This window comes from Gymnoscopelus microlampas, assembly GCF_963454915.1.
Source record: "Gymnoscopelus microlampas genome assembly, chromosome: 10".
In the NCBI taxonomy this organism is placed as follows: Eukaryota; Metazoa; Chordata; class Actinopteri; order Myctophiformes; family Myctophidae; genus Gymnoscopelus; species Gymnoscopelus microlampas.
The window spans coordinates 11,438,412-11,464,162 of record NC_139947.1 but is presented as its reverse complement, the minus strand read 5'-3'; the positions used below and the strand labels follow the sequence as shown (position 1 = coordinate 11,464,162).

The following is a 25,751-nucleotide window of genomic DNA, read 5'->3' as shown; positions in this document are numbered from 1 at the left end:
TATCTCTTTAATGGTCATCATGCTATCTTTTCTCTACAGAATGTGGGTGAAGTGCGACATCTAGTGGCTGAATGTTGTCGGATGCAGGATCCCCACATTAATATATTTGACCATCTGAAAACATGTGCCACAGTGGCAGTGACCATCATAAGAGAAGATGTGTTGAAAATGTTTCAATAGGGTTGAAGTCGATAGATTTCTTTTTAAGCTAATTTATATTAACTCATTTTGCCCCTTTCAGAACCACTAGTTTATACATTTCTTTTGTAGACACTGTACAGATAATACATTACATGGCTAAATAAAAAAATAAAAAAACTATTAGTGGCCAGGGTCCATAACCATGTCCCCTCTGACGACTTTCTTCCTCTTACAGAAATAAACAAGAATTGGTCATGTTTTGCATTCAAAGCCATAACCTTAAAAAGATATGACAAAGTTGTATAAAGCGGTTTTATTTTTGCAAACTGGTTAATGTAAGACTGTACAATAGAACATATAGACCCAAAATAGAGAAAAACAATATGAAATAACCATATGTATACTACAACATTATAAAGATAAGGAAAATAAGATTAGATTATTTGAGTTTTTGTTTCAGATTAGCCAATCACTTTGGGTGTAGCAGCATTATACAAAAACACATAAATTGGAAAATGCAATAAAAAAAGCCTCTCCACCACAGAATTAAATTAAATGATCCGTTAGAATCAGTTTGCCTAATCTGTCCATACGGTAGTACAATTTGTGTTACTGGGAGCTGCATAGCATTCTGATGGTCAGTTGTCCAGTTCAGAAGTCCTTCTGAAGATCTGTACAAAAGAAAAATTAAATAAACATTAATAAAGTACAAATACAAAACAAATAAAAAAATAAAACAAAAAAAGCTAAACTAATACTTACCACTTTTTCTAAGAAGCTCTCCTTTGCGTGAACGGGCCAGTCCTTCCAGAAACTGATCAAAGCATTTCACATACTTGGCCAGGCTTGTTCTTTTGTAATCTGTAAGAACAGTAAACCCTTTGTGAGTAGACACAAACTGTTAATCCATCCCTGTGAGAAGCTCCCACCCAGCATTGTTGGGGATAAAGACAGTTTATTACAAGGTATAACCACACATGTAAAGTATAAATATTTAAGTCAAATGGAAGACTCTGTTGCACCTCTGATCTTCCGTTTCTCGGTTGCATCCATTTCGATTTCTTTCTCCTTGGTGTCCTCCTCTTCCTCCTCCTCCTCCTCTTCCTCGCCGTCTATCCTCGGTCGATCTAGCTCCTCACAGATATGACTGTGAAAAAGTTAACGAAATCAGCTACGGTGAACATCACAACACATACTTATGCATTGCACAAAAAAGCGACACAAGACACTTGAATTATAGCTTACCTGATAGTGGGCACAGCGAAGGGATCAAACGTCTCTAATTCTTTTAGGTCAATGGGAACAGATATGCGTCCTGGCCAAAAGGTAAGCAACACAAGAGACAGCCAGGGTCAGCCATTTGTTACAGCTACAACAGCCATACAACCAGGACCTTCATTAATGACTGAAACCCTATACTTAGTCGACCGGGATCCCCCAGTGCTCTATACGATGTGATTTTCGCCAAATGTTCGCCCCAAGAGGGACTCTAGGGTCCGATAACCTAGTTATAATCAAGAACATCATGGTCATAACTGCCTTAATTATCCCTTTTATTCTTGTTGTGTATACCGTTCTTTTTTCTTACTAATGCCGCTACAATATCTGAGGAACCGAACAAAAAATAATTCTACTCTTATATACATGTACTACACAAGACGCAAAGAGAAAGACCATCTTGTACCTCGGGCTCATGTGGTTAAAGGACCACTGTGCTCACCTGTCTTGGGGTGCACACTGAAAGGACTCTTCAGTAAATGGTTCACCCCTTTGCTGACGTTCACATCAAGTCGTGGGTAACAGTACTGCAGCATGATCTCTTTATCAAAGTGCTGGCCCTTCTTGACAGTAGCCTGAAAGAGGAAGAATTATAGCGTTCATGCTGCATGTTTATGCTATAATCATTGAACAAATAAAAGGATAAATTAATTGCGACTGTGACACACATGTGTTTATCTACCCCTTTGCGTTGGGCGTGAGCTGCGAGCCTTCCCCAACGCTTATCAGGGTTCTTCTCACTCTGGAAATACTGGAGCAGATCCTTTCTGACATGTAAGGACTTGGTTAAGGTTAAGATTAGATCCAGTCAACGTAGCAAATGTTCCTGTACAATAACAATTCTGTGCGCTTTGTCTCTTTGTTAGGTTAGCACAATTAAAAACAAGAAAACATTAAATTTATTATATGACCAATCTGTTATTTTTCCTCGCCAATAAATGAAATTGATTAACCCACTAAAGCTGGGAAAGCATCTGTGTCATTTTAGATGTTAGCGTTGGCTCTTCAAAACTAGCAGTTTTGAAAAATCTTGAAAGTGTTTGAAAAACTTTGAATACAAAACAAAACATTTTCAGATGGGGGCACGCGGTCCTTGGCACGTAAAACAGTTTGAGAAACACATTTGTAGAATCGGCCCTCAGGTCTTAATGGGTTAAATTGCTATCTTTCAACTTAGTCCAACTTTGTCCTTTTTAAGATAATCTTTTGTGATTTTGTAATACTTTATTTCAGCTAGATACAGTGAGACTGGGAAAGGTAGGAGTAGGAGAGGTGCACCTCGGATCGGATCTGAAAAGGGATAAGTGGGGATTAGAACCTTATTTCTTCTAATTAACTAATTATAGCCTTATTTCTATGATACATGCTATAACTTGGTGATGCCAAGTTCACTTCTGGCACACAAACCTGGGCCTCTGCGATGGTGGCCAAGTGTTTTATCTCTACACCACCCCGGACAGGAGACGAAATGTTGTGTAAAAAGTGTTGAGCATAACATTATTATTTAAGAAAGGATATCTTCAGGCACAAGTGCCAGCACTTTCTCTGCCGATTCCTTGCTGCCCAATATGTCTTGTCCATGCAGCGCATATTGAGAAAAGTAGCGTTCCACCGTCACCAGTGATTCTCTGTTGAGATTACAAGGAAATAGAGTGTTCAGCCACACATGGCACTAATGCCTCATTGAGATATTATTATTCTGATTGTTATGAGATATGTCAATAAAAGCAACTTGATGAAAACAAATCCTGATGACCGTAATTGCATCCTTAAACAACCATAGAGGTATACATAGCTGAGCTGAGCTCAAATGCAATCCTCATTGTTCCACACATTATTCGACAAATTGATAGTTCAGATGTTATGTAAAACAATGTTTTAATCACTAAATGACCTCTTTGACCACCAAGTTTCACTGTGTGTCAGATATCGAACTGGAGATTACAGCATGTGAAGATTCATAGCCTTGTGCTGTGATTTGATGACAATACAGTGTATTGGGCCATTGCAGACAGTGTCATGCATACGTTCATATATGCATACCTAAATACATACTGTACATACATACAAATCATGAGATTACTTACTTGATGAAAGGATGCATTGGATCTGTCAGCACTACTTTCCTCACATTATCTGCACCACCCTACACAACCGCAATCACACATGAAAAGAAACATCAGCTTCTTCATGACAACTAAAGCTTAATATATCTGTTGCTTGATAAAAAATGACAACGTCAACTGAAAAGAAGTGTTGACTGAATAAATGTGCCCTAATCACATCATGACCCCTAAGGTCCCTATTCTGGGCATGTCATAATAGGCGAACATTTGGCAAAAATAGGCAAACGTTGAGCGAAGACAGCGTTGAGCGAAGACAGCACTTCACAAAAAAGCCCTGTACCCAGGGCTTAAAAGCTGCTTTGACAAGTTATTTACAGCAGTGGTTCTAAAAGTGGGATCTGGGGAACCCCAGGGTCCTTGAGGGGAATCCAGGGGGTTCCCAGCAAAATGTGTTTGGGAGGGAATATTTGTAATATTTTGTCATATTCTAAAATCCTTTTAACAACTCAAATGGGTTGTATTTTTGAGGGTCCTTGACATGAAACAGTTTGAGGGCCGCTGTTTTTACAGATCCGTTGTGAGGAGGTATGAAAGGTAGTCACCTTCACCAGGGTGAGGTACTCTGCCACAGCGGAGCGTCCCGCCACGGACAGCTTCCTGGCGGCTTCATCACACACCCAGCAATGAACTCCTCTTCTGCCCGAGTACACCCACAGGCAGTGTCGGAAACCAAAGTCATCTGGAATATTGCAAAATGTTAAGTTATTACACTTCCCTTCCATGCTATTATTACAGTTACACACCATGGTGACAATTTAAATCCATGAAAGATGAGCTGACGCAAGCCAGATGCTCAGCTCGATATCAAAACAAAGGCAAAAGTATTGTTTCTTTTAACTTGCCTCGAAGAGCTCTATCAAGTATACGGATCGCGATAGTCATCAGGGTCCAGCACTTGGAACAAATGTCTGCAGCACTGAAATGGAAATATTGCATGGCATTGCTTCTCTCCTTTTAATATCAGTGTGTGTGTGTGTGTGTGTGCGCGCGTGTCATTGTACAAACTCTTGTCTTTGTTCTCTCAGATAAACACTAATTGTTCAGTTACCTGCAGCAGCTTCTGACATCGTCGTAATCTGTCATGTCAATATCAAAGACCAGCTCTCTCTCCTGAGCGTGGAAGGTACCAGACTTCACAGTGTTGTGTTGATTGGGCTGTGGGTGAGAACAGAGACTACGTCAGCATCTATATTCTAAACATTATGCATTCAGTGTGATTTGTCCAAATCATGCATGCCTATTGCCTTTAAGCCCCATCTGTGACCTGAAGGGCAAGGTCATTGGTAAAAATGTCATTGGTCGCACCAGTGCAGTTCAGTGTATGTGTGCGTGCATATGGAAAAGTTAGGCGCATAAAGTTGCAACCAACTAAAAAGTCAGTCTGGAGCCCTGCCCACGGCTAAGGGGGATTCCACTTTAGGATAGTGGTTAAGACGTTTGATTTTAGCATCCCTTCCTGGACGGGGGAGACCCAGGTTCGGATCCCGCTGGCCGTTACCCAAACATGCGTACATGCTTGGACAGCAAGAAAAATAAAGTGACAGGAGAGGACCATGGAAACGATGGGATAAAGCACGCATTCACCCTGTGACTGTAGACAGCTCCGAGGTCGATCTTGTACGGGTTCATCTTCTGCATCTCCTTCTCCAGGTCGCCCTGTGTGCTGAAGGACTGGTAACGCACGTAGATGTCATCTTTCAGCGTGAAGCAGAACTCTCGATTCTGGAAGTAGTTCTTGTACACTGAAGTTTGGAAAAGGAAAATTCATAATGTAGCCTGTCACTAAGGTTAACTGGTTGTGATCTTGAGATTGAAGGCTCATAAAAGGACTATAAAGTTAGTGGATTTGGTGACAGTACCCGTCAGACTAATACCATTTTGAATCTTGAGTTCAGTCAAAGTACAGTACCGGCATCTATTATCACGATTCACAAAACTTTATTTTGTAAATATTGCTCTTCCAAACATGAGTTAAGACATATTAGGCCAGTTTAGTTTTAGCCACTACCCACCCACTAGCTAGATTCCTTAGTTGCCCAGCTTTCTTATGATCATATATTTTTGTATACTCATTTACCATAACTCAGTGGTTCTCAACGTGGGGTCTGGGGTCATTGAGTGGATTCCAGGGGGTCACCAGCTAAATTAGGAACAGTTGAGCTAATAGATCTGCTATATTCTTTGCTTAGCAGACCTTGTATTGAACTGTACTTTCCAACATCCATGTGTACACGCTCAGAATAATGGGGGTCCTTGAAATTAAAACGTTTGAGGGTCTTTGACATGAAAATGTGTTATTACAAAACATACAATAGCCGCTTCAGCCCTATCTACATTTTGGCCATAGACAATCAACAAGCTATTTTAGCGGAGCTACATCTGCTATTTTCAAAAGATATGTATACATTTTATGCATTTGAAAACGTGTTACATTCTGCATAATGAGTACTTTCAATTTTGGTACTTTAACTACATTTTGACACCAATATACTGTTGTACTTTTAGTAAAAGTAATACATTTTACTCAAGTTAAATGTATTATTCCGGACTTTTACTTGTAACAACAGTATTTCTACATTGCAGTATTGATACTTACAAAAAATAGCCGATACAAAAAATAGCAGATCTACAAGCTCTCAACACCTCGCAGCGTGAGGCGTTGAGAGCTTGTAGATCTGCTATTTTCGGCTAATACTTAAGTAAAACATTTGAGTACTTTTTCCACCACCGCACTCACCTCCTCCATAGTTGAGCCAGCGGTAGTACTGTGAGAACGGGAACAGCCGCCGGTAGTACAGAGGCAACAGATCCGGCAGAGAGGCTTGATCATAATCTGCATTAACCGGCATGATGTCTAACAGTGTGGCTGCTTATGATCTGGTAAGAAATGACTGATCAGATGTTGTGAGGAAATGATCTGAACGCCGCTGTCAGATCGTTGTGTTGTTCAATGTTTATGCCTCGAGCGCGCGAAAAGTCTGAAAAACGAGTCAACATCCGGTTAGACAAGGTCTTGCCCGTGACATCGTCACCAAGCGACGATTGTTATCGTCCGGCTAATTTGGGGTTCCCTTTTTTCCTTTGCACAAACCTTGTATTTACAGTTAACTTTTATCCTTTGCACATAACTTGTATATTTATACGCGAACCAAACAAGAAACAGAAAAATAGCTGATAAGTGAATAGTCGTCCAGCGGTCGAGAGAGAAAGAGATTGTTTGTGACGTCACTGACTTATCCTTGATATGTATGTTATTTCTAGGTTTGTTCTTCTTCATGTTGTAGATTCCATCAGGATATGTGAGACGCTGCCACCACGTGGCCACTCACAAACATTACAGACATTATACTTTATTTTCTTTTATTGTGCATATAACAAACACAACGTAGACAGTGGTGGAAGAAGTACTCAAATGTTTTACTTACTTTACTTTACTTTACTTATGATCATAGATAAACACAATAAACATAACATTTACTTGAGTAAAAGTATGAAAGTATTGGCATCAACGTATACATGTAAGGAACATTAATACTTTTCTGTGATATCATCATCAGGGGGATACTTATAAAGTCTCACTGATGGATTCTGGAGCATTATGGGTTTATACTCACTCAAACATGGAACTACACACTATCACTATACTGCTACTATTACCAAATAGTTAGTATTTATGAGTCATTCAGCAGATCAGGAGGCAACTTACTGGCTCAAGGACTTTGCATTCAGTAAAAAACTAAAAGGGACAAAATACAACAACCCCAATTGTACACGTTATATTGTATAAACATACTCTACTGTACAGATTGGACAAAATGACATTTTATTAATATAACAAAAGCTACATAGTGAGGCTTTAACGAGGCAGAACAAATTAAGAACAAATTCTTATATACAATTGTGCCATCCCAAACGGCAAGGCCTTTTTGAGGGATAGGGGGAATAGGGCTAAAAGAACATGGTCAATCCGGTTAAAAACACAAAACACAGTAAAAGAGAGAGCATATAATCATAGATAAACACAATAAAACATCAAATGAAACCATGCATTATTGCAGAAACTAAGACAAATAAACAGACTAAATAATAGTCTAAAGGACAACAGCATTTGTCTTTAAAAGCCGATCTAGAAATATTTGCATGAATGTGCCCCATTATTTTTAATTTGTTCAAATGACAATTTGGTTTCACAATGTGTACAAGTGACTACTAGATGATGTGGAGGTTGAACGAGTAGTTTAGATCTGTGGTTGTCATTTTTTTAGTTAATATGTGGCCGTGGACCCCCAAGATTTTGTGCTGGGGATCCTCATCCAAGATTTTTGTTGACATTTTTCCAAGATTGTTTGACAATCAATCAATCAAAGTTTATTTATATAGCACATTTCATACACCAAGTGCAGTTCAATGTGCTTCAAAGAATAGGTTAAAATTAAAGATTAAAGACAGGAGGATAACAGCAAATAAAAGAAAACATGAGAGAGAAAAAAAGAAGCATTGAGAAATATATAAAACCACTTTTCTTTTTTTTTAAAGAAAAGCAGATACAACGTGTTGTGACATTGTAGATCAGCTATTACGTGTAACGTGGTTAAACTGATTTGAATTCTACTACTAAACAGATCAAATGTCCCTTTAATGTCCATTCTGTAATATGAGTTTGTGATTGATGGATGGATCCTCATCGTCGCGACGACAAGGAAAAGCCTGGACCACTTGTGCAACGCGATTGGCAACGGCTGCAGAGCTGGCAGCAATGACCTTCCTGGACATCATGTCAAACTGAGAACCTGGAGAGGCGACACAGTACAGAGTGTTTAATAACTGTTTAATGACTGGTTACTGACTGACTGACTGACTGGTTCACAGACTGACTAGTCTTGCGTAGCCAGACAACTATTCCACAATCTCCGCATGCTATATAGAGTCTGGAACTACACCTCTCGAAAGCAGACAAAGGAAGCAGTCATCTGAAAAGATATGCTATACACATCTTTAAAACATATTTTTGAATTCCCATTTCTGATATATTGTGCTTCGACTAATTCGATTTACAGCAGGACAAATGTAAGCGACTGCAAAGACGAAACGGAAGCGGGGAGGAGACGGGACATATGTTTTACTCCCGGACCGTTTTCATCACTTCCTTTCCTTTGCACAGACTGCATGACGGAAGCATTTGTTTGTGTAAGTCAACAGTCTGGCTCGAGAGACTACTGACTGGCTGGCTGACTGACCGGCTGGCTGACTGACTGGTTCACTGGCTGTTGAAGCAGGTTGACTGACTGACTCCAGCATGTGTAGGGTGGTGGTGGTGGTGATGATGATGATTGATGTGTTGTGTGTACCGTCGGTATCCATGACGACGCCTCCAGCCTCAGAGACGATGAGCGTCGAGGCGGCGATGTCCCAGCAGTGCATCCCGATGTGATAATACACGTCTGCTCCTCCTGTCGCTATGAGGCACATGTCCACCGCCGCTGTCCCCACCGCACGCACCCTGTTACACACGCACGCACGCACACACACACACACACACACACACACACACACACACACACACACACACACACACACACACACACACACACACACACACACACACACACACACACACACACGCACACACACACACACACACACACACACACGCTGAAACCTCTTATCTCCATATTCTAACGTTTTGCAAATTAACACCCTACTTTATCATACTACAGCGTCACACAAAAGCATCAAAAACTAGCAGATCCACTTCCACTTATCGATCCTTTGCTATTTTTGTGAAGCTAGCCACTTTTGAATCCTGAAAAGTAATAGTTTTAGACATATGAGGTTTCCACCCGATAGAGACGATACGTATTACTGATGAATTGAGTACAATGGACCACAATGGAAACAAGCCCCCTTCCCTGGGGCGTTTTGTGTTAAGCCTTTAGCATAACCAGACGGTACTACTGTATTGTTAACAAGCCTGCTAATAAAGTATTCAATCCATCAAAAAAACACATTTAGTAATGTTTAGTAAAGTGTGGAAATATGTAGTAATGTGTTCTAATGTGTAATAGCAATGTGTTGTAATACTGTATACTGTATACTGTATACTGACTGTAGTAGTTTTATTTTGTATTTTATAAACAGCAGTATTACTGTAGTATTTGTATTGTGATAAACAGCAGTATTACTGTGGTATTTATATTGTGATAAACAGCAGTATTACTGTGGTATTTGTATTGTGATAAACAGCAGTATTACTGTGGTATTTATATTGTGATAAACAGCAGTATTACTGTGGTATTTATATTGTGATAAACAGCAGTATTACTGTGGTATTTGTATTGTGATAAACAGCAGTATTACTGTGGTATTTATATTGTGATAAACAGCAGTATTACTGTGGTATTTGTATTGTGATAAACAGCAGTATTACTGTAGAATTTGTATTGTGATCAACAGTACTGTAGAATTTGTATTGTGATCAACAGTACTGTAGAATTTGTATTGTGATAAACACCAGTATTACTGTAGTATTCGTACTGTGATAAACAGCAGTATTACTGTAGTATTTGTATCGTGATAAACAGTAGTATTACTGTATAGTATTTGTAGTGTTATCTTACCCATGAACAGGTAGTTTCAACAGTCTGTAGATGTTGGAGGTCATAGTTGACAGAGACAAATCATCTCTCTCTGATCCGATCTCTGTCACCACCACACACTGGTGGATGTCTATTACACACACACACACACACACACACACACACACACACACACAGACACACACACACACACACACACACACACACACACACACACACACACACACACACACACACACACACACACACACACACACACACACACACACACACACACACACACACACACACACATACATTTAAATTATTTTATTTGGATCGGCACAAGAAGCGCATAGGCTACATAATAGATCCAAACACTGATCAGGAGAAGATTACATTAAGGTCAAACCAGATAAAACTGGATGCACATACTTATTAATACGCAGAGGGGGGGGGCGGGGGCCAGGGGAGATAACACATTGATGATTTACCAGTATCACACTCCCAAACAGAAGGACAATAAATTGACAGATTATTATATCCTAAGGCGTTCTACCAAAGGCTGATATTTCATAAGTTTGGATGTAAAACAAGTGTCCTTATAAAGACAAAATGGGCAGCCTATTTAAAAAATTACTGTGAATAAGTGTTTTTTTTTCTTCTAATTTCATTAATGAACACAATATCTGTGCCATTGTGTATAAACCGGTCCGATTTTACAGTACTGTGTTAATACATTTTTGTTGTCCTTTCCTGTCCTTCTCTGATGTTATCTGAGACCAGATCCACCAGGCGGTCATATCTGGTCAATGGACAGTCCTTTGAACCATTTAGGATGTGTGCAACTGTCTCTTTGTCACACAGGGCTGGGTGTAGGATACAGTGTGGGGCATGTTCCGATGCTAAGTTGCCAGATTAAACAGTAATACTTGTAAACAGGCTTTCATGGTGAAAATAAGAATGTCTGATCCAATGGTGTTATTTAAGAGGACAGAGTAAGTGTGACAGTGAGAGGATTGCAAAAGGAGGGAAAGCCAGTTTTCCTTGCAGGCTCAGACTGGTCCAGTGTTGTGCACTGTGGGGTCGCTTCATTCCTAGAATGGAGGCTCTCGCGTGCATGCATTAATTTAGCGGGTCTGTGATGACGTGGTTGTTAAGCGCAACAGTTGTATAATCAGACGCCGCCCACTTCAACTGTAATTTGCGATGGCAGCCATAGATCTTTAAGATCCATCCAATCGGACCACACACCTAATACTACGGTACCGTTTTCCTGGTACTTTATTCATTGAATGAGTGATTCACAGATTCACATCTCCCTGACCACACACACACGGATAGATAGATACAGTACCTTTCTGTGCAGATACTTGTAGAGGGACTCCGTTGAGAAACGCTCCTCTTCCTCTCTGAGCGGAGTACATTTTATCTTCAACACAGCTGTACACAATGCCAAACTCCACCTGAAGAACGCAACACAATACCGTCAACTACCGTTGTGTACCATGGTAGTATTACGTGCAGTAGTATTGGGTAATACTGTGTGTAGTATTGTGTATACCTGTTTGTTGACAGCGAAGGCAATAGATATCGCTACGAAAGGAAACCTGAGATCAGAATCAGATGAAAACACAAGCATGTTAACTTTTATTTTATTGTAGTATCTATTCATTTACTGATTTTTTGATGTGAATGATGAATTGATGGGACCAATGATTTGCCCTTGAGCAAAGCACTAAACTGATCCAACTGCTCAGTGACCATCAGTAGAAGGCGGTGGTTATACTGGTCAGCTCAAGGCAACTCTTCTACCGGATTAAGTCTGTCAAGAGAAGGCACGCTCAACTCAAGGGAGTCTTGAGGTGTAGTCTCTTACAATTGAACTGGGTGCAGATTCTTGACGATATACAGTGAAAGGATTATCCACACTCTCTTGAGTAGTTTCCATAAGGCCATAAAAACGTTTTTTTTTTTTATAGATCGGACGCGTTTCTGCACGTCGGCCTTCCTCAGCGTTTCAAACCGTTTGAAACGCTGAGGAAGGTTGACGTGCCAAAACGCGTCCATTTCTCTAGGTAGACTGCTGCTACTGTGCAAATCTCCAATAAAAAGAACATAAAGTACTCAAGAGAGTGTGGATAATCCTTTCACTGTATACTGGTCCGCTCCCATGGCCAACAGTAGAAGACTGTGGTTGTACTGGTGGTCATCATTGACCTTACTAATTGGTTCATGAAAAATAATTACTTTAATTTCAATGGCGATTTTTATTTACAGGTGTCTGGTAAAAGTATGGGCTCCATTTGTGCAAACTATGCAAACCTGTATGTTGGTTTCTTTGAGAAAAAATATGTTTTTAACCCAGAACAAAATGCACACCTGCCCAAGATCTTGAAATGGCATAGTTATATTGATGATGTATTCTGTCTATATCAAAGTCTGTTGATGAATTGCAAGACTTTTTTTTACCACCTATTGAATAGCTTTAACAGCAACCTACAATTCACTATGGAATATAATGTGCGCACAAGGTTCATTTTCTTGACATGTGGGTCATTAAAGACAACAGCACCCTATTTACCACCCCTGAAAGAAACGGACAAGAACACTTTATTATTGGCAAGCAGTTTCCATCCCACACCACTCAAGAGAGGGCTTCCTAAAAGTCAGTTCTTCAGACTATGGAGAGTATGTACCTCAACTGAGGACTATATCCAAAAAGCTGACAATATGACAGCTAGGTTCATACAGTGTGGTTACCCAGCTGAGTGGATTAAAAAAGCATACGACATGGCACTTAACAAACCTCGGGCAGACTTTCTCAAAAGTCCAGTAACCTGTCTGCAACACTTGCAAAACTGATATATCCGTTTTGCAAGTGTTGTTACATTGTGCACAACTGCCACTTTCGCCACCCTCATTTAAGCAAGGTTTTTCCGATTAAAAGTGCCATTACGTGTGCATCCACTCATGGTGTGTACATGTTGCGTTGTCCTTGTGGTTTAGTTTATGTGGGAAAAACCTCCAGAAAATTAAAACTACGGATAAGTGAACATAAAAGCTCTATACGCAGAAACGATAGAGATTATTCAGTGGCTGTGCATTTCAATGATCATAAGCATGACATTAGGACTACCGCTGGTCAACTATTTTGAACACACTGATGAAAGCCTAGTTTTCAATTGTATTGTGGTTGTATTTACCATACACACGCATCACAGCGAGCTGCACAAATATGTGCACCTAATTATAAAGCTTTATATTCCTTTATAATGCATTGAAACTCCATTTGTTGAGCCAGTTCACACTCAATGTTTTTTCACGGCCCCGGAAATAGTATCATGTTAACCACATGTGTTAAGTTGTTACTTACTGAGGCAAAAATATGGGCCAAATAAGGAACACAAATGCATACTGAACATTTAAAGTACACAAATACACTGTCCAAAGGCGACAGGCATGACCGATTTATGGAAATGAAATGTGTATGAAATTGGAGAAGTGGTGTGCTAGAACATAGCAGAAACAAATAACTTACCAGAATTACCCGGAAGTCCTAGGACAAGGGGAATGTAGTCATATATAGATAATAATAATGCTAAATGTGAAGTGTGTTCTAACCTGTGAACAAAGTTGACGGTTCCGTCGATGGGGTCAATGATCCAGGTGGGGCTGTCAGTCAGAACCACCGGCTCCCCGACCACTACAGACTCCTCCCCTATGAACCTGATGGGTCAAAGGTCAGACACCAAACCAAGAAACAAGTAAGACACATCCTGTTCACTCTGCTGACTTCCTCTTCACTCAGGTGACGTTCTGTTATTTTTGCCATGACTCACAGACAGGCGGGCTGACAGACAGACAGACAGGCAGGCAGACAGACAGACAGACAGACAGACAGGCAGGCAGTCAGGCAGGAAGGCAGACAGACAGACAGACAGAAAGGTACCTGTGTTCAGGGTAGGTATCTCTGATAGAGGACATAATGAGTTTCTCTACGGCCTGGTCTGTCTCAGTCACCAGGTCAGCAGGAGAACTCTTCAACATCACATCCTTCTCCTTCTGGAACGCCTCCAACACCACCTACAATAACAACAATGATAATAATAATACATATAATGATAATAACACCACCTACAATAACAACAATGATAATAACAATACATATAATAATAACAACACCACCTACAATAACAACAATGATAATAATAATACATATAATAATAATAACACCACCTACAATAACAACAATAATAATAATAATACATATAATAATAATAACACCACCTACAATAACAACAATGATAATAATAATACATATAATAATAATAACACCACCTACAATAACAACAATGATAATAACAATACATATAATAATAATAACACCACCTACAATAACAACAATGATAATAATAATACATATAATAATAATAACACCACCTACAATAACAACAATGATAATAATAATTAAAGCTGTAAGATGACAGGGCCCTCGCATCTTTGTCCACGTAGGGAGGGGTGGAGCACTCACCCGTAAGATATTGTTTTCAGCTGTAAATATATATTTTTAAAAACAGAATAGGGGGCGGGGCTAAGTAGCTCCAATTTAGGAATCGAGTGACACAACTCACAAGTCTTTAAAGACAAAGAGAGACAGCCAGACAGACATAGACAGACAGACAGACAGACAGACAGACACACAGACATAGACATAGACATAGACATAGACATAGACATAGACAGACAGACAGACAGACAGACAGACAGATCATTCATACCTGACTGGCTTCTCTGGCGAGACGAATCCCAAACTGTAAACATTCTGTCCACTGAGCCATGATGCTGCAAAACCCCAAACATAACCATGGCAAACATGTTCAATAACAACCAATATGTTCATCCTGGTCAATAACAATCAATATGTTCATGTTCATGTTCAATCACACACACACACACACACACACACACACACACACACACACACACACACACACACACACACACACACACACACACACACACACACACACACACACACACACACACACACACACACACACACACACACACACACACACACACACACAGACAGACAGACAGACAGACAAAGATAATATGTTCAATAACAGTGATGATGATAATAATAATAATCAGAAGAGGTTTTACCTGTATGTGATGTCAGCTCTTCTGGACTGTTTACTTCACACAACTTTATACTTGCTGCTCTGCAGCCAGACCACGCCCCCCTCCCAGCAGTGCACCAATTGGAGCGCTGCGCGTCCACCAGGCTCCTCCCTGAGTTTTACCTCGAGTGAGAAATTAACCACTTAGACCCTCTAGTCTTAGTAAAACAGACCTGAGTTCAATTGCACTGCATTGGTCCACTGTATAAGATTCCTAGGTTCACTTGTTGTTTTGTGTTCTGTGGGTTGTCTAAGTGTGCGTGTGTGTGAATGCGAGTACAGTATACTGTATGTCTGCACATGTGTGTGTGTGTGTGTGAGAGCGAGAGAGAAAGAGAAAAGCAAGAACGAGCGCTCCAGTGAGAAAGCAGATATGTCTGTGTGTGTGTGCGGATACGCGTGTGTGTGTGTGTGTGTGTGTGTGTGTGCTCACGCGTGTGCGTGTGTTTCTACTCTCTCCTGTTGTGACTGACAGACAGTGTGACTGAGTTCTTGTTGTCCTAGTCTAATCTTCGTTGACTTGTTCTATGTTTTTTCTCTTTTCTCTTTCTTTTCTCTTTCTTTGGACTGCGCCCCGGGCCAGTGTAATAACTGATGGGGAGCGCACTACAAATCCCAAATTTATGAACCTATGGTGTGTTCTTTTACACCAAATGTGTGCGTTCATCTACAAATCCCAAATGTATGAACCTATGGTGCGTTCTTTTACACCAAATGTGTGCGTTCATCTACACCAAATGTCTTCAACAGAAATAGTCGATCTACAGAGTCACAAAGTGTCGCAACGAGATGCTTTGTGACTTTGTAGATCGTTGTAAATGTTCCCCCCCAGAATAGGGATGCTGGGGTCTGAGTGGTTAAATCATCATCAAACAGAATGCTGTCCCATAGAGATTTATATATTTAAAAAAAAAACATCAAATGTATGTCCTACAGAAACAACTTCTGTATCAGTCTTATGATATAAGACAGTAACTGTAGCTGTAGAGCACACACACACACACACACACACACACACACACACACACACACACACACACACACACACACACACACACACACACACACACACACACACACACACACACACACACACACACACACACACACACACACACAAGCCCGCTGCATGGTCCATGTCCTATACATGCCTGTTTCATGTTCGGTGATTGGTTGTCGGTGCGAGCGGTGCTTTAGCCTGATTGGCTGGTTGGAGTGCAGGAAACCCAAGGGAGGAGGAGAGACAAACTGACACCAATGTTTTTCTAAAATACAAGTTAGATAACTCTCACCTCCTCGTCTTTACAGACAGATAGAAGAATATTTATATATCATGAAAACATATATAAATATTGTTACATAATATTTATATATTGTTAAAGACATTTTTAAATATTGTTAAAGCCAAAAGGGACACCTTAGAGATTACAATTCATTTTATTTAAACTAAAAGTTAAGAGATTTTTACATAAGCAACGGAATAGTATTTTAAAGCGGTTAGTAGAAAAGCTAGTTTTCCAGCATAATTTTCCCTTTGTACATTTTGAAACGCAATGTATTTCTTTCTGTGTGGGGCTATTGTATTTGCGTCAGTGTGGGTTTTTATTTCTTGAACTCCGTCAAGGTTGTGAGCATCTGGTTTTCCTGTCGTGTGGATGCTCATGAGGTCACTGTGTCACGACAGGAGTGAATGAAGTGAGCGTGCAGCGCACGTGGAGCACATGCATGCACTTAACATCCAGAGCGCAGAACAAACCAAGACCTCACAGTTCTGCTTAGTTACAACTAACTGTGTGTGTGTGTGTGTGTGTGTGTGTGTGTGTGTGTGTGTGTGTGTGTGTGTGTGTGTGTGTGTGTGTGTGTGTGTGTGTGTGTGTGTTCTATATAATTGCGCATTATCAGGCAGGTCACTCAGAATTCAGAACAAATTAACTCTCTCTTGAACGCACCCACACACACACAAAATGGTAATCTATCTACTTCTGTCCAAGTCATACACTTTTAATAGAATAGTTTCAATAACTGCAAAACTATTGCATTAAATGAGGCTCTCTCTGCTTAATTTCCCCGTTTTAAACAAGGATAGCCTATGAAATTGTTCCAGACCTGCTGATGTAATCACAGTGTTTGGACTTCGATAAAAAGGATGCCCAAAAAATGATTTATGTAAATGTTTGCGATCTATTTTTAACTAGGGTCCCAATAATGACCACAGATCGTGATCTAAAAGTGAGGGAAAAAAAAAAATGTTTTCATTTCAGCTGAACAGACTATTTTTCATGTATTCTGGCTTTATTTTATTTTGTTGAAATAGAAAACAGTGGCTGGAGCTGGACAACAGAAGAAGGCTCTTAGATTGCCGCAATAGACCAATCACGAGCAGCCGTGACAGCAACTGGACCCGATTGTTTGTTTTCCTTGTGTTTTCCGCTTTTTGTGTCATTTAGCAGTAAAACGGAGGAGTTGCAATGAGGAACAGGAATTGGAGGGACCTTTGGTTCTACGCTAGGTTTAGATACAAGTACTATTACTCCTTTTACCAGTAGTAATTCTGGAGGGTTACCCCCCCCCAGCAGAAATTCGGCTTCACCAAACTTGCTTGCACCACAACAAATGTTTTGTCTACATTCAAAGAGAGGAAATTTCCCCTGTTCTCGGGTTCCAGATCCAAACTTGACCTATATCAATTCATGTATGGATAGAGAACTGGTTCTCAATGCGAGGTTCGGGGACCACCAGGGGTCCACATGGACCCTTACGGGTCTGTAACTCCGAGAGTGTACGTGTAAGTGGAAGTGGAAGCAATAGGATGTTGTCTAACCTCAATGTGTCATCATGGCATCAGGCCCTAACAAATCATCAGTCAGCATATATGGTCATAAACGGGACAAGGACTGACAGATACAGAGATCTCCATATATGCCCATAAAAAGGTACATGGACTGACAGATAGAGATCTCCAAATATGGCCATATCAGTTGGATCACTGGTGCAACGTAGCTGTGAGGGCCGCAAAGCAGCCCGATCTCTAGATGTGAGGGCCGAACCTCTAGTATTTTGAATCATATGGGGGTGCCTGGAAATTAGGTTGAGAATCACTGCGATAGAGAATGTAGAGTCATGCTTGAGGAACAGGCATATGACTGAGAGAGGGAAGGCTCACTTCCTTTATGATCATTTGGAGGGGGAAGCAAAGGCCCAGATTAGCTTTTGTTCACTGGTTGAGCGGGAGCAGCCAGATACCATCTTAACCATCTTGTAAGAGCTGTATGGTTCCACCTCTTCCTTTGTTAACTCGCAGAAACAGTTCTATTTGATCAAAATCACAAAGAGGGGGTGTCTGTGGGCATTAATTGAGGATATAAAGTCTGCATACCTAAATACAGTAGGTTGATAGACCTAGATACCCTGGTCACAGACCAGTTTGTTGAACATACATGTGTCCTCGTGGCGGAAGTTAAAGAGAATTCTAAGACAACGTCCCTTAATTTCTTTCATGGCACTGCGACAGGAAGCCATCAAGTGGGTGGTGGAGGAGGGCGAGAGACCTTCTGGGCAAACTCAGGGCTGGGCTTCGGGGCTGATGTTGATGTAGATGGGGCCTGTTGTGCACTGGGGACTGGGAAGGGATCGGAAACTCTCAGTTTTAAAGGAACAATATAAGTACATTTACTCAAGTACTGTACTTAAGTAATTTTCTTTTGTATTTTTTACTTTACTGGAGTAACCAATTCTCAGTACTATTACTTCTACTCCACTACATCTCATAGGCAAATATTATACTTTTACTACTCCACAATATTTGAAAACGTCAGTTACTAGTTACTTTGTAGATTTTGATTATTATTACAAAACATACATTAACCACTACAGCCCTATATACATTTCGGCCATTTGAAAATAGCCGATCTACAAGCTCACAATGCGTCGCATAGTGAGCATGTAGATCTGCTATTTTCAAAAGATTTTTATACATTTGAAAACTTGTGAAATGGGACATTCTGCATAATGAGTACTTTCTACTTTTGGTACCAATACTTTTGTACTTTTACTCAAGTACATTTTTAATTCTGGACTTTTACTAGTATTTCTACAGTGCAATATTGCTAGGGTCACAAACAATAGAAACAGTTGCTAAGTCACCTGCAACCTAGCAACAGTTTGTATTGTGTGTGACGTCAGACCCTCGGCCAGTCTGCAGTATATAAGATGCTGTAGAAGGATTGAAAGGTTCTGATTGCGGACTTTGTCAGGGTGAGAGATCAAAACCTAGAAATTGTCAGAGAAGGATTTCTTTGCTTTGCAGACATTTAGCTAGATTTTTTAAAAACTATTCATTTCTATCTATAAATTAATTAGTAGAAGACAACCATGGCCTCAGTAGCAGAATCAAAAGATGATCATCTTTCCACTGCCATTCTGAAAAAGAAGAACAGGCCAAACAGGCTGATCGTTGATGAAGCTGTCACTGATGACAATAGCGTGGTCTCCCTCTCTCAGACCAAGATGGATGAGCTGCAGCTGTTTCGCGGAGACACAGTGATGCTGAAGGGAAAGAAAAGGAGGGAGACTTTGTGCATTGTTCTCTCCGAAGACACCTGTTCTGATGAAAGGGTCCGCATGAGCAGGGTTGTCCGCAGCAATCTAAGAGTCCGTCTGGGGGATGTCATCAGCGTTCATCCACTTCCCAATGTGAAATATGGGAAAAGAATCCATGTTCTCCCGATCGATGACACTGTAGAGGGCATTACTGGAGACCTGTTTGAGCCCTACCTCAAACCATACTTCCACGAATCTTTCAGGCCCATTCACAAAGGCGACATCCTCCTGGTCAGGGGTGGCATGCGTGCCGTGGAGTTCAAAGTGGTAGAGACTGATCCCTCACCCTACTGCATTGTGGCCCAGGAAACTGTCATCCACTGTGAAGGGGAACCCATCAAGAGAGAAGATGAGGAGGAGTCCCTGAATGAGATTGGCTATGATGACATTGGAGGAGTGAGGAAGCAGCTGGCACTGATCAAAGAGATGGTGGAGCTGCCTCTTAGACACCCTGCGCTGTTCAAGGCAATTGGAGTCAAGCCACCACGTGGTATCCTTCTGTATGGACCCCCTGGAACAGGAAAGACCCTTATGGCTAGAGCTGTTGCAAATGAAACCGGAGTCTTCTTTTTCCTTATTAATGGTCCTGAAATCATGAGTAAGATGGCTGGAGAAAGTGAGAGTAACTTGAGAAAGGCCTTCGAGGAAGCAGAGAAGAATGCCCCAGCCATCATCTTCATTGATGAGCTTGATTCCATCGCCCCCAAGAGAGATAAGACTCACGGAGAAGTGGAGAGGCGTATTGTGTCTCAGCTCCTCACCCTGATGGACGGTTTGAAGCAGAGAACTCATGTCATCGTCATGGCTGCAACCAACAGGCCCAACAGCATTGACACGGCTCTTAGGAGATATGGACGTTTTGATAGGGAGTTGGACATTGGAATCCCTGATTCAACAGGCAGACTGGAGATCCTCCAGATTCACACCAAGAACATGAAGCTGGCCGATGATGTTGACATTGAACGGGTGGCCAATGAGACCCATGGACACGTGGGTGCAGATCTGGCTGCTCTCTGCTCTGAGGCAGCTCTACAGGCTATCAGAAAGAAGATGGACCTGATTGACCTGGAGGATGACACCATTGACGCTGAACTCCTGAATTCCCTGGCTGTCACCATGGATGACTTCAAGTGGGCCCTGACCCAGAGCAACCCATCAGCACTGAGGGAGACAGTGGTCGAGGTTCCCAATGTCAGCTGGGAAGACATTGGCGGTTTGGGTGATGTCAAGAGGGAGCTACAGGAGCTGGTACAGTATCCAGTGGAACACCCAGACAAGTTCCTGAAGTTCGGCATGACCCCATCAAAGGGTGTGCTGTTCTACGGCCCACCCGGTTGTGGTAAGACCCTGCTGGCCAAGGCCATTGCTAACGAATGCCAGGCTAACTTCATCTCCATCAAAGGACCTGAGCTGCTCACTATGTGGTTTGGAGAGTCTGAGGCCAACGTGAGAGAAATCTTTGACAAGGCTCGGCAGGCGGCCCCTTGTGTCCTGTTCTTCGATGAACTGGACTCGGTAGCCAAGTCACGCGGTGCCAGCGTGGGAGGTAGTGGATCAGCAGATCGTGTCATCAACCAGATGCTCACGGAGATGGACGGCATGACCAGCAAGAAGAACGTCTTCATCATTGGAGCCACCAACAGACCTGACATCATCGACCCCGCCATCCTGAGACCTGGCCGTCTGGACCAGCTCATCTACATTCCCCTACCTGATGAAAAGAGCAGGATCAATATCTTCAAGGCCACCCTTCGCAAGAGCCCCCTCAGCAAGGATGTGGACATCGACTTCCTGGCCAAGATGACCAACGGCTTCTCTGGAGCCGATCTCACAGAGATCTGCCAGCGGGCGTGTAAGCTGGCCATCAGAGAGAGCATTGAGAATGAGATTCGCAGAGAGAAGGAGAGGGAGACACACCCATCAGCTATGGAAGTAGAGGAGAGCGACCCTGTGCCCGAGCTCAGGAAGGACCACTTTGAGGAGGCCATGCGATTTGCTCGTCGCTCCGTCAGTGACAACGACATCCGCAAATATGCAATGTTCGCACAGACGCTGCAGCAGAGTCGTGGTTTCGCCTCCTTCAGGTTTCCCGACAATGCTACAGGGGGCAGTGGTCCAGACCAGACGTCAAGTGGCACTGGTAGTGGCCCAGTCTTCAATGCAGAGAACGATGACGACCTTTACGGATAAGCATATACTTTACTTATGAGAGTATACTTTGATCACACATGTAAAAAAAAAACATGTTCTACATAGGACTCAGGTGGCGAAAGCATTTAGCCACTTAGCCAATAAACAGAAAAAATATTTGATATACCTGTATATCAGTTGCCAAGATTGGTCATCTCCTGTCTAACCACACATAACAGATGGATGGGTACTGTTCTGGGAGGAACAGCGAGGGGACGATCTCTTGATGGCGGACGTTGCATCAATCATACAGGACTATTAAAATGTTCTAAATAAAAGTTAAAGATTTCAAAAAGTATAGAATATATCAAAGAGATAGTGAAAGTTCTGACTATTCCCCGAAGGAGACAAACGTGAGAATCGTGAGAAACTAAACTAACTGGGCTCTCTGCTTAGATTGAGCCCACTAATGAATGAGTTATTTTTTTTTTTACATCTGTTTGTCGTAGCGGTAAACAATCACCCATCCATCTCTGCAGAGACCGGAGTTCGATTCCCAGTAGCGACGCCTCCGGCTTGAGGTGTTGGGTTTTCAGATAAACAAATAATAAAAAAGGTTGGGTAAAACTTATGGCGTCTGTCATCCACGACTCCATATTTGGTCAAGGTTTCAGCCTGATCCGACTGCCTTTCACTTCTAATTATAAAATTTAACTTTAAAATGTATTGAAGCAAAAACATTTTTTTAAAGTCTAATGAAAGAACAGAAAAAAAAAACGATTAAGTGTGTAAAAAGAGCAGTGTGAAATAAAAACATTAAGAGAATCAACAGTAGGCTACAATTCTGGAAAAAAAAAATATTTATTATGGGATGGCCTTACAATACCAAATAAGGACACTAAATAAAATCTGCACACCAGTGTACTCCCGTGTGCTAATCTATTTGGTGGTAATGTTTCGAGCCACCTCAGACGTTGAAGTTTTGAGGACGTTGAGGGTTTGAACCAGTATCCAGCCTAGCAGGTTTGGGACTTTGGACACACAGTCAAGGAGAAGCCACTTGTTAGCAGCACTCATTCACCAGGCCAGTATAGCTGGTGTTAATGGCTGGTTCATGGTCGGAGCACGCTCCACCGTCCGCGTTGATCTTGTTATTGTTTGGTATTTGACAATACCAAACAATAACAAGATCAACACGGAAACCAAATGACACCCACTGTCCTCAGACTCTCATTTAGGCAAGGATTGTCGGGGAGGCTCATAAACCTAATGCACCCCCCAGAGCAAACACTTGTGCAATAGGTGCTGAGAGGGCGATTGAAATACAAAACAATGCTCCGGATGAAGTTTTATCCATACCAGAACTCTCCCAAGTTGGTGCGTCTGATGTAGTGGACGTTGCATCCAACATTACGGACGTCATAGCCCACCTGTTTTTCTTTCAAAGTAAAGGACTAACCAAAAAGAAATTAAACTCCTGGCTATTCCCAAAGGACGATCAATTTTACAGTTTGAATGAAGCTTCTACGTGAAATTATGGCAGAGCTAGAGCGTGCCATGATTTTGATGAAGGATAAAGAATAGAATACAATAGAATACAATTTACAATTTAGGCATTTAGCAGACGCTCGTAATCCAGAGCAATTTACAAGGTAAACACGAGGTAATACATCCAATACATAGAAATAGTCATCTAGGATCATAGGTAAACTAAGAACCTATCATCAATCTATTCTAAACAGTATAATATCAAAACATTTATAATCTGTACATTGAAACTATACACACTACAGGGTGCACGGTCTACAAATGAATCTGGCATCTGTCTACATAACATGCTATCTAAATACATTTGAGCTTTTGCTTAAGCCTGAAGCCTAAGCCTAATAAGGAATGTGATGTTTCATAGTAGATCGGGTGGTAATGTACTATCATCAGTCATAACTAGGTAGGTTGCACTCAGTGGAACGCTTATCTCCGTCAGGCCGTGTGGAACTTGGGCGTCTCTATGACATTGTTAATTTGGAAGAGTTTGGGGACATCAGGACTATGGTATCAGTGCCAATTGTCAGTACTTGGAGACCAGTCGATGATGTCAGTACTACTACAGTAATCTATGATGCATCAACTTGGGATAGTCGGATCTCCATATATGGCCTGTCTGTTTCACAGCGACTTCTCAGCTCCTCAATCTCTGCAACCAATGAGGTCATTCCTACACATTCCTATGACAGCTTGTTCCTCCAAATCTTGGGCTCAAGGTGCAGTTGTGTAACTATTATGTCTTTATCATAGAGGTATAATATAACTAGAGGGCGGATTGCCCCGCCCCCAGCTATCATTTCAATGAATGTGCTCAGTGGCGTTTTGAAGCACCCGGAAGTAAGAATAGTACAATATGGAACCAATATGAACCAATGGAATCGCTCCATGCATCGTGACGTGTCGTGAGCATGCGCACAAAACGGGAGACGCACGCGCAGTAGCATTTAAGTGCATTCTCAGATTTGACCACCAGGCTTGGCCGCTTCAATGTTCTACCGTAGTTCTGGGGGCTTGGTCTTTATGTCTCTTTTCAGTTTGTCCCACAAAAATGCTAATAAACAGCTGAGATTTGGTGAAATCAAAAAACGTGCACATGGTAATGGTCAATGGCTGTGTGCAAATTCAGATTCAATTGCTCCAGCCACTGAGGAGAAGCGGGCAGAACAGTTTTTGGCCTCACCACGCACTACAGACAGAGGTTTCTCAAATTATAGCAGGATTAAAAGTAAAATAATATTTATATTTTTCCTTTAAAACCAAGAAAATGTAGTTTTCATACCAATAATTAAGAACTTAAAGCTGCTGCACACTGCACACACATGTAACTTTCCTCTTCTACCCGGATTTGAACCCGGTTTCCTGCGTGCTGACATTTTTACCATAAATAGAGCCTGCCTGCTTGCTCGGGGGATTAAATTAATCTTGGCTATCAGGTCAAAATTCGTGTCAGATGATCCTGTGTCTAGGGACATGACCGTTGAAACGATCTAAATGTCTCAATAGAAGTAGTCCAGGCATTTTATGCAAAAATGGGGTCAGCCTCCCACTAATTGCAACAAAACCAAACTCAGCTGATTTTGTATTCTTAATATGTCCTGAATAGTCTCGCGTAGCCAGACAACTATTCCACAATTTCCGAATGCTATAGAGCCTGGAACTACACCTCCCGAAATCCAAGAGAGGAAACTGGCCCTTCCGTTCACGAAAATATATTTTAAAATATCTTTACATTTAATTTTTTAATTTCCATATACTTAGATGATTTTGATCTGTATTAGGATACATTTGCGCGACTGTTAAGACGAAACGGAAGTGGGGAGGAGGCTTCACATCCGGTTTATATTTTAATCATGATCAGAGCTTCCGAGTCCCAGACTGTATGACCGGAAACATTTGAAAATTGTGGGAGGCAACAGACTGGCCACGCGAGACTATGTCCTGAATGACAGAAAGAAAGTTTCAAGGAACGTTTTGAAAATGGCCTAAGTATGACCATACCAAAAACGCTTTTTAGGCCAATTAGTTTGGGCAGAATTTCAGAAAATTTGCTTATTTAAACTAAGTGCTTAAGGCAAATAGTGTTAATTAAGGGCATACATGTTTTTTTAGGGGTATTGAGGGGTGCTGAATCCTGCTGTATGCCCATTTCAGAAATGGCTGCTAATCAGGGG

General features: G+C 41.4%; 3 protein-coding genes across 3 annotated transcripts; 1 reads left to right on the top strand and 2 right to left on the bottom strand.

Annotated features, from left to right (window-relative positions):
* Window positions 1-439: 439 nt before the first annotated feature.
* On the bottom strand, window positions 440-6,510 carry prim1 (DNA primase subunit 1). The gene is made up of 13 exons (XM_084069832.1): window positions 6,283-6,510; window positions 5,130-5,287; window positions 4,594-4,700; window positions 4,388-4,461; window positions 4,088-4,224; window positions 3,507-3,565; window positions 2,938-3,047; window positions 2,102-2,193; window positions 1,862-1,994; window positions 1,387-1,456; window positions 1,164-1,288; window positions 904-1,002; window positions 440-812 (listed from the first exon to the last, which is right to left on the bottom strand). Exons 1-13 carry the CDS (start codon window positions 6,392-6,394, stop codon window positions 793-795), a joined length of 1,296 nt encoding a protein of 431 aa, XP_083925958.1. The 5' UTR covers window positions 6,395-6,510; the 3' UTR covers window positions 440-792.
* An 841-nt stretch (window positions 6,511-7,351) lies between these two features.
* Window positions 7,352-15,375, bottom strand: LOC311053541 (inositol monophosphatase 1-like). The gene is made up of 9 exons (XM_084069144.1): window positions 15,290-15,375; window positions 14,902-14,965; window positions 14,073-14,206; window positions 13,745-13,849; window positions 11,685-11,730; window positions 11,478-11,586; window positions 10,163-10,271; window positions 8,894-9,045; window positions 7,352-8,335 (listed from the first exon to the last, which is right to left on the bottom strand). The coding sequence occupies exons 2-9, from the start codon at window positions 14,959-14,961 to the stop codon at window positions 8,181-8,183; spliced, it is 870 nt and encodes a 289-aa protein (XP_083925270.1). The 5' UTR covers window positions 14,962-14,965; window positions 15,290-15,375; the 3' UTR covers window positions 7,352-8,180.
* A 4,302-nt stretch (window positions 15,376-19,677) lies between these two features.
* On the top strand, window positions 19,678-22,095 carry LOC311053532 (transitional endoplasmic reticulum ATPase-like; the record flags this gene model as incomplete). The annotated part of the gene is made up of 1 exon (XM_084069129.1): window positions 19,678-22,095. The coding sequence occupies one exon, from the start codon at window positions 19,678-19,680 to the stop codon at window positions 22,093-22,095; it is 2,418 nt and encodes an 805-aa protein (XP_083925255.1).
* Window positions 22,096-25,751: the final 3,656 nt, after the last annotated feature.

Coding starts and splice junctions, on each gene's coding strand:
- prim1 (XM_084069832.1), bottom strand. CDS start 6,394: ATGCCGGTTAATGCAGATTATGATCAAGCCTCTCTGCCGGATCTGTTG. Junction 3,048..3,506: donor CCAATGCATCCTTTCATCAA/GTAAGTAATCTC, acceptor TAATCTCAACAG/AGAATCACTGGTGACGGTGG. Junction 813..903: donor AGAGCTTCTTAGAAAAAGTG/GTAAGTATTAGT, acceptor TCTTTTGTACAG/ATCTTCAGAAGGACTTCTGA.
- LOC311053541 (XM_084069144.1), bottom strand. CDS start 14,961: ATGGCTCAGTGGACAGAATGTTTACAGTTTGGGATTCGTCTCGCCAGA. Junction 13,850..14,072: donor GATACCTACCCTGAACACAG/GTACCTTTCTGT, acceptor TTGACCCATCAG/GTTCATAGGGGAGGAGTCTG. Junction 9,046..10,162: donor TTGAAACTACCTGTTCATGG/GTAAGATAACAC, acceptor CGTGTGTAACAG/GGTGCGTGCGGTGGGGACAG.